This window comes from Opisthorchis viverrini, assembly GCF_000715545.1.
Source record: "Opisthorchis viverrini unplaced genomic scaffold opera_v5_624, whole genome shotgun sequence".
NCBI classification, from domain to species: Eukaryota; Metazoa; Platyhelminthes; class Trematoda; order Opisthorchiida; family Opisthorchiidae; genus Opisthorchis; species Opisthorchis viverrini.
This window is the reverse complement of record NW_008752294.1, coordinates 78,282-87,321: the sequence shown is the minus strand read 5'-3', so window position 1 is coordinate 87,321 and position 9,040 is coordinate 78,282. Positions and strand designations below refer to the sequence as shown.

Genomic DNA, 9,040 nt, shown 5'->3' with positions numbered 1-9,040 from the left:
AAACTCTTCGACAGCCCACGACCGGTCTCTCCCTTTTTCCGGGCCATCAGGTAGGCGCAGTCTCTGAGTTTCCGTCAACCTTATGTCCTACGTGAACATCATAAACGAGGGAGTCAGTTGAGTTTCTCGTGAAAACCAAATTGATTTGAAAATGAGTGTATTTCTCGAAAACAGCCCAATTTGGGTTCAAGTAGAACGATAAGGTTGACGGAAACTCGGGGGCTGCGCCTACCTGATGAGCCCCAAGAAGAGCGAAACCGGTGGTGGGCTGTCGGCGAATTTTCAGCAGCCTTGTGAGATGTATCCTTTATGAACTAGAGATCCATATTGATAAGGTGGTGGAATTTCGGTGTATTCCTTGTTAGTTGGTCAGGTGGCGTTTGATCTGTTAGTCTAAGCTGAAAATCGACTTGCAAACGTTCCGTCACCATTCGAGAAGACATCCTCAGTGCGTTGGGTTGCAAGCAGCATTGCTTGGACCTTTGAACTGGATCAAAGTCTTGTGGATGCACTCCGTCAACATATGCTTTTGGATTTTTTTCAAGGTTTAAACGTTGGTCCGTTTTTGAGCTGCGAGCAGATTAGAGTCATCATGAAGAGCTTGAACAAGCCACCGAAGTACTGAGACAGATCTATCCACAAGCCACCGAAATACTGAGACAAGATCTATCCTAAGCATCGTTATTGCCTCATTAGGTCTTCTGCACCAATGACTAGAAATCAGACCCATCATGTACAATTATCTTGGGAATTCACTTTCAATTTCTTATGACATACACATCCGGTCAGCGCAAAACCGTTTTGCAAATGAACACAGACAACACCAAACGCGTGTTTGATTGGCTTTTGTCCAAAGTTACTGATTCGATGGCCTAGATAATAGCAATTTACTGACCGGATTCTTGCCGTTCTAACAGAGCCGATTATTTTCTCTGTGTGTACGCAGTGGATTTCTTCATCCAATCTGAACAACACTATGCGAGGCTCATATGTTCGCTGTGATGGAAAGTTCTGGGACTAACGACGTTCTGGCATATACAGAAAATCCTGGTGTTAGGCGAAACCCTGCACCAAAACCACTTGCAGTTAGGTTGTGCTAAAGCCAAGAATCCTAACCCTTACGTCGTTAGCCAGAAGATTGTGCCGCATGCCGGATACGGTATCAAGGCGAGTTCTGATTGGCCGAAAGTCTGAGCCTAACAGCCAATCACGATTCAGTATCCGTCAATGGCGTGTCCAGAATGCGTTGGCATTCACAGTATGTATCGTTCCACGAACTGTAAATATGGCGGTCTGTTCACGTGTTTTTTCGGCCTGGTTTTGGCACCTGATACACGTTGCGCACCTCTGATGGTTCCTTTGATGAAAGGCTAGCTTGGGAAGTTCAGACGGAGAACTGAGCTGGGGCATTACCGCTTTACATCACGATATACTGTGGCTAAAAAAAGACATTAACCGAGTAGAATAATTCCCGCATTAATCTCTTCAAAGAGATGCCATTCCCCAAGATAGTCAGCTCACGGTAAGAACCAGCTGAAAGTATCTTCCAACCACGCAACCTGTTTTTGTTTATCCAGCCACAAAGGCCCAGTTTACGTCCACATCACTTTATCTCGAGGTTCATGTTATTCCACGCATATATTTATGTTGTTTTATCGTCCAAACAAGCCTCCGGTTGGGCTTTCTCCCTTCCACCGTAATTCAAGCCCCTTCCCACAGCTTCCTACCTATGTGGTGTCACTCCTTTAGGGAGTTCACGATTTCGTTAACTATAGCGCGAATTTACTGACCGGAAGGTCAGTGGTTCGAACCCAACCTCTGCCTCTCGACTTCCCCTGTCTAAGCTTGGGCTTGATCTCAGACCTCGTGCTTCCTTTGGAGAGCATGGCAGTTAGGCACCGAAAGGGCATTAAAGCTGAACGACCGTCAGTAATAATAAAAGCAAACCGCAGAAGGAGCCCATTTGAATTTTCAGAATAGAAGTGCACATCAAGTCAAAAATTTTTTGGGTTCATCACACAAAACCCAGGATGCTCAACAAAGCCCATTTCGGGAAAAGGATCAAAAGACCTAACTTCCCCAAAGTAAACCCTATAGGTAACTAGCAAGTAGACGTACAACTGAAGAAGATAGACACCTTTATAGTGAAGAACGGTCCTCAAATCACACTTACTGAGGACACCAGATAACATCACCAACAGATCTGACGTACTCGCTTGGATGATTGACCTGACGCATGATCGAATTTTGTCGCACTGGAGGATGAACTCGTAAAATACAGGACAACACAACCAGGCCTCATTTCAAGTTGGGCCTGAATGCGCGATATTAGTCGGTCGTTCTATCCTACCAGTTTCTCGTTCTTCAGACGAGTTGCGTGACTGACTGCTTGTCACGGTTTCTGCGTGAACAGGGACTTTTCGAGATTTCTGGGTCTTTTCGATCGTGGAATTCCCTACGCCGTTATCATTATCTGACTCAAGGAAAGCACGCAACATGAAGCGGAAACAATGGTTATAAGTACTGTTAAGAACGTGTGGTTTACAAACATATTGCCATTGACAGGCTTAAGACAGGATGAAAAGCTCCCAGTTGTTTCTGACCACAAATCGATGGATGGGAATCACTCACCTAGACGAGTAAAGGCGGAAAATTCCAAGGAGCAGACAATGTACTATTGATTTACGCATGAGTGACGAGTCCAACTTCAGAATGTAACAAACAGAGACCTCTTCAGTATTTCAAGGCAGGTATCACCTATCATGATAGTTTTTTGACAGGCGTCAATTGTTGGCTTGAACCAGTGATATCTCAAACGTCAATGGAGAGAGCATATGGAATGAAACGATCTTTCAATTTGTAGGTCGTTGTCGGATCTGTAAAATTCACATTCAGGTTATTCTCGCTCACCTCTCCTGGCGCAATTATTTTGGTGAGTCCAAGCCAAGGGGAGGAAGCACTGGACTCGAGTTTCGCTCTTATTAAAGTTCAGTGCATATCCGATGGCCGTGACGGGGTTGGAACCCTGCACACCTGACATCCACCATCACATACTGGACCCATGTGAATTTTCACGTCTGAATAGGCAAACGTGTTCACGCTTAAACGATGGGACTGACTTGCCTGACGCCTCGAACGACGAGTCAGTAATCGTTGATCAATCAACTTGCCTGTCAGGACTTCCGGTTCAGGTAGCCGCACGGACGCCTGAAACCTACTGGACGTTTTTTGATCAGTTGTCGTTCAGCTGAAGCACCCTTCCGGTGCCCAACTACCATGTCAGGCTGGGATACTGCCAGGTTGTCCAAGCCTAGACAGGGGAATTCGACAGGCAGATATCGGGTTCGAACCACAGACCTTCCGGTCAGTGAATTCGCGCGCTCTAACCACTTGGGCCATCTCACCACTTTGGTTAGTTGTAGGTGTTTGCGAAATTTGTGAAAAAGATTTCACGTGCTGCCTGTGTCATTGTTTGGCTGACCCTGAAAGGGGCTGCGCGTGTAAGTTGAAAACCAATTGGACCTACGGCAAAAAAATCACTAGTTGTTTATCGCTGATCGTCAATCGATACTTATTTCAATATCGACTGCATTCGCAAGTGAATGGAAATTCCAAAGAAGTCATTTTGGAAAACGAGACAGAAGCAGTCCTCGGGCACAAATGATGATAAGAGATGCTAGTCAGCTATTTTGTTTACCAAGTAAACTAAGAGTGTTTCTTCTGAGCGACAACCAGATGTGGGTGACCTTCGTCCTGCACGAGCAAGGTGATCGGAATCACAAGCACAAGAGAAACAAGGTTTGACTGGTACCACCTTAAAACCAATTGGACCTACGGCAAAAAAATCACTAGTTGTTTATCGCTGATCGTCAATCGATACTTATTTCAATATCGACTGCATTCGCAAGTGAATGGAAATTCCAAAGAAGTCATTTTGGAAAACGAGACAGAAGCAGTCCTCGGGCACAAATGATGATAAGAGATGCTAGTCAGCTATTTTGTTTACCAAGTAAACTAAGAGTGTTTCTTCTGAGCGACAACCAGATGTGGGTGACCTTCGTCCTGCACGAGCAAGGTGATCGGAATCACAAGCACAAGAGAAACAAGGTTTGACACCACCTACCTTCAACAGTCTGTCTGATCAGTCAACATTTGGCAGTCTGTGTGGGCTGACAAGGGCGTCAGCTGATCGCCTTGTTGGTTGGTCCATACATTCGTCGAATGGATCGGACTTGCGACCGTAAAACACCGGTGTCAGACATTAGTCTTACTGAAGAGATCATTCAAATTCAAGATGTGATAATCATATGAAAAAAACTATGTTACGAGCAATAACAAAAACAGACCAGACGCCCTCACAGTAAAGTGCGACTTACTTTGTGAATGGATCGAAACAAAACCGCCTGGTGGTTCCGGGACAGACGACACGCAAACCAGACATAAACGGAGAGTGAAGCACCACTCCGGCGACCTTGAGGACAGGGTAGAAGAAAATAAACAAATGCAAAAGATTGCACGCGAGACACTCTGCCTATCGATGAAGAGAGTTATGTAATGAGATGTTTGTACTCCACTATAATCTAATGAAATCCAGATGATGATCACGACACAAAAACCTATGATCCACCTACACTTCACCATACTTCGTCACAAGACAGCGGGACTGCCAAATTAGTCTGTCACAGATAACCAGAGGACGGGATACAGAGCATCTGGTTTCCCATGCGGGGCGAGATGACTCAAGTGGTAGGAGCGCGAATTCACCGACCGGAAGGTCCGTGGTTCGAACTCGAACTCTGCCACTCGACTTCCCCTGTCTAGGCTTGGGTAACCTGGCAGTACCCCAGCCCTCGTGCCTTCTTCGGGTGGCATGGCAGCTAGGCGCCGAAAGGGTGCTACAGCTGGACGATATGCGGTCCAATAGCCGTATCGTTTGTGGATTGAATAAACGTACACAGTGCATCCGGAATGAGTAGGTTCTGTGTGGTGCATCCAAAGGGAACAGATGATCACAGTTATCCAGAAACTCGCAGGCGCAAAACTTCAGTCTTCTATTATAAGGAACAGGGTTTCCAGTAAAAAAAGGAGTCGTACTTGGGGGGTGGCTCTCTTTCCGAAATACTTCATCGGCTCATTTCCCCAAAAAACAGCGCAAAGTAAACTATACATCCTTAAGAATATGACGTACAAAAGTGTCAAAGTTCAAGCTATCCAACAATCACGTAAGTCAGACAACTGTCTGGTTAAACTCCCACATGCAAGCGGCAGGCGAAATTAGATTGGTCAGAAACTTAAACAGTAAGAATTAGGTTTCCTGTAGTGGCAAGCAACCCTGTAGCAGAGTTCCAAGACAAACCCTGTGGTAAAACAAACTCCCAAGATTGGCATGAAAACAACAAAAACAACTCTGAATGGCAGTCCGTACACCAAATTTGACTCCTCAGGGCTGACAAAAATCCACTGAGAGATCCAATCCTAAGCCGGATAAATGAAATGAGCAGGGGAAAAGAAGGTTTAGATTCGCATGTGTACATGCGTTCGCTGAAGAGAGCACGATGACTCAGATGAAAGCAAACGAAAAGTCACGAATCCCTCAGTGAGCAGCTCAATCCATAGTCTCAGGGCGATCTCGAACGGGTTAGGATGGATGAGTTTCAAGTTTCTTAGAACACAAGCGAGAAATCGTCCGAAACAAATTACCCTGTCGTGACAAAGTAGGGTAAAGTAACAACGAGAAAGCCACATTACTACTCGTTTCTGAGATGAGATTTCCGGAAGGGGGAGTGGCTGAACGCCGTTCCTATCGTAGCAACTGTGTGTGAGGTCCTCCTCACGCCATAAAGACGTCTGGAACTCACCAAGCTGCATTGGAAAATATGCAGACTGCTTGAGGATAATGCTTGGTCGTTTGGCGCAAGATGGCTGTGTAAGTCCATTTCAAGGTCTCCATACACCAACAGGTCTCACAGCGTTTGTGTTCATATAAGCTCTGGAGTCAAGGTGTTTTCTGTTTCGGTACAATGAAGTGTACAGGACTGGAAGAATAATTCCACACTCATTTGCCAACAAATTTGGTTTTGCGGGAGACTCACCTGGAACCCAGGTGAATCTCTCATTTACGTTGTTTTCAGCAACCTTATGACTAGTGTATTGCGTCAACAAAAGCTACGTTTTCGTCTTTTCTCTTGTCTCTGGCTTGTCTTGACACCCGCAGACACACACACAGCAAACTTCATCGATGTCTCATGTGAATGAGTTTCGCCAGACATCCATCACCGGGTGCAGTAACACCGAGCGAAGTTGTGGTTACATATGCCGAGCAATTGAACGAAACCAGTGCACATCATTTCCACACTTTCTGGGAAATGCACAAGTTTCAAATGAGTGTGCTGTCACATACTGCAGTCGACACAACATTTGAGAAGTCGGGGTGCACTATCTTGAAGCAATGCTACTTACGAGGTTGCTGAAAACTCTTCCACAGCCTAATACCGGCTTCGCTCCACTCGGGTCTCATTGGCATAGATCCCGAAGCCCCATCAACCCTATTAGAACACTGAGTTGCACGCACGTGGCGAGACACACACATTAAAGCGGCCTTTGTGCAACACAGTTGGCTGGAGAATATCGTAAATGAGGGATTAAGTTGAGTCTCACGTTAAAACAAGGTTGGCTCACGAATATGTTCCGCAAATTGCGTCCAATTAGGAGTTCTCGTATGACATGGATTTGGCAAAATTTCGGCGACCATGTCTACCTGACGAGCACCAAAAAGGGCAAAATCAGTAGTGGGATACCAAAGAGTTTTTCAGGGACCTTACTAGTAGTTCGTTGTGCCTAATGTGGAGACCCTAACTACGACCCAAGGGCACACAACGTGGGTGGACTGGGGTAGAATCTATGACACCTCGTGTATGTCTACAGCTGCGCTACCGTGAAGCTACCTCAAACCGTAGATACTGAGGCTTGGACTCCACAGTGACTCACCACTCAAGAAGTCTCTAGTTAAACTTGTGCTCCACAGCGGCAGTACTCCAATCACGGGCAATATATTCGGATATAAGACAACCCCTCAACAACGACGCCTCTAACCGCCTGCCGTAACTGCACAACGTAAATTTAGTTGCTCGAGGTGCGATGAAATTTGCACACCAACTTGAGTGGACGCTGCAAACATTGGAAGACTTAACAAATAAGTAACAGAGATACGGAAACAATCACGTGAACTGTTTCTACTGGTGCCAGCTGAACCGGAAAAAATCTGATAGGCTAAGAAGTCTTCATTTCCTAGTGAGCGCAGGGACTCACTTTCCTGTGAAAAAAACGAAGTTGTCTCGGTCCCGCGAACCTTACCACTGGATTAAGGGGCGAAATGCCAAGCCACTCAAAAGGGACTGATGAGCCCTGTTGTCCCCAGGGAAGACCACACAGTGTTTCCCTAAACACTATTCTACATGACAGTTGCTTTCTGGGGAACTCGTAGACGTGACGTGAAGCGCTTTTCACCTGAATGCCCACCAAGTTTCATGAAGCCACGCCAATTCAATTTTTCGACTGCAAACCAATTATTGTAGTGTTCCCAGAATCCGATCCACACCAGGGGAACGATGCAAAACCGTGGGCCTTTCGTTACGCTAGAGAAGATATTGTCCGCCGTTATTTGTAAGTTTCATGGGACGTCCGAATAAACTCGCTCGTGATCGGTCCACTATGTGACCAGCTCTACGGCACTTTGAGTCGACCGATTTTTGCCTGTTCACAGGTGCCGATCGTTTTAAATCGCATTACTGAATAAAACAAACGAACGCAGCTGAGTAGGGAATCGAAATCAGAGTGTGGTTGCAGTTGACAGCTCTGCTGATTGGCTGGAGAACGGCTCCTCGAATCGGTGTCACTGTGTAGGGCACCCGAGTTATCTTCGGTTTCGTGTTGCATGACATGAGGATTGCCATCAAGTACCCTCTGTGAACATGCGAATCGATTATTCTGATGATGCAAGCATGGAAAACACCTGAATTTCAACTCATTGGGTCAGTTTCATCCAGTTTTGAGCAGCACGTCATCGGCATACATTCTTTCACTCTTGGGTGGTGTGCGACCACAAGGGTGTGGACAATGACTAATGTGCCAACATGTTGACCAGCACGGGTAGGGGGATCATTTTACAGGTATTTTAAATCGGAACAAATGACGTACCGGCAATGCACGAAAAAGGGGTTCGTAGCAAACTACTTGCATTTTTCTTCAAGCGCAGTGAGACGATCAGATACTGCTCTGTCTGGTCGGGAGGGAGCCACTTCCGCGCAAAACCCATGTTTCTCTGAACTTCTGAGCCTTTGTCCTATTATTTTTCGACGTTTTTTGTCATACCGTGTGCTCGTAATCAGCGCTCTGCCTTCCCTCATGAGATTCACAACTTTGATTAGTTTGGTGAAGAACAAACAGTGAGACCGCCGGAGATCAATTCACAAGTTGAGTAAATGATGTAAGCAAACTGACTATATATACATAGTGCCATTCAGCTTTGACACCATTTCGGTGCCTAGCTGCCATGCCACGAGAAGGAAGCACGAAGGCTGGGATACTGCCAGGTTGCCCTAGCTTAGAGAGAAGTCGAGGGGCAGAGGTCGGGTTTGAGCCAGGGACCTTCCAGTCAGTAAATTCGCGCCATAACCACTTGAAATATCTCGCCCGAATAGGAGAACAGCTGGGAACCTATCGTTTCAGAGGGGTTTGGTAAACAATCGGTGGATTTATTGCTGGGCAACGTTTCGCTTTTGACACAAAAGCTTCGTCAGGCCAAGTGAGTAAGTAACTAGGTTGATTGGGTTTTTAAGGCAGTCAGGGAACCAATCCGTGAGATTCCTTATGACTAGTGACGTGATCAGGGGGGGGGGCGTCTTTATGATGAACCCGGAATATTTTCGTCCCTGCTTCTTCAGTCTAGGACACCTTAATGGAAAATTCCTCTTGGGGTCGTTCACAGATTTCGTTCACCTGTGTTCGTCCAAGGGTGCTGGGACAATTAGTTTGGGGATGG

General features: G+C 46.1%; 2 protein-coding genes across 2 annotated transcripts in view; one reads left to right on the top strand and one right to left on the bottom strand.

The window, feature by feature from the left end:
- The window catches only part of T265_11884 (hypothetical protein), a gene marked incomplete at both ends in the record, with an annotated part of 59,849 nt that overhangs the window by 30,562 nt on the left and 20,247 nt on the right, over window positions 1-9,040 (bottom strand). The window contains one exon of the mRNA XM_009178696.1: window positions 4,377-4,471. Within this exon, the coding sequence (XP_009176960.1) occupies window positions 4,377-4,471 (95 nt within the window). The remainder of the gene's footprint in view (window positions 1-4,376; window positions 4,472-9,040) is intronic.
- Window positions 1-9,040, top strand: part of T265_11883 (hypothetical protein) — a gene marked incomplete at both ends in the record, with an annotated part of 33,601 nt that overhangs the window by 7,516 nt on the left and 17,045 nt on the right. The window lies entirely within an intron of this gene.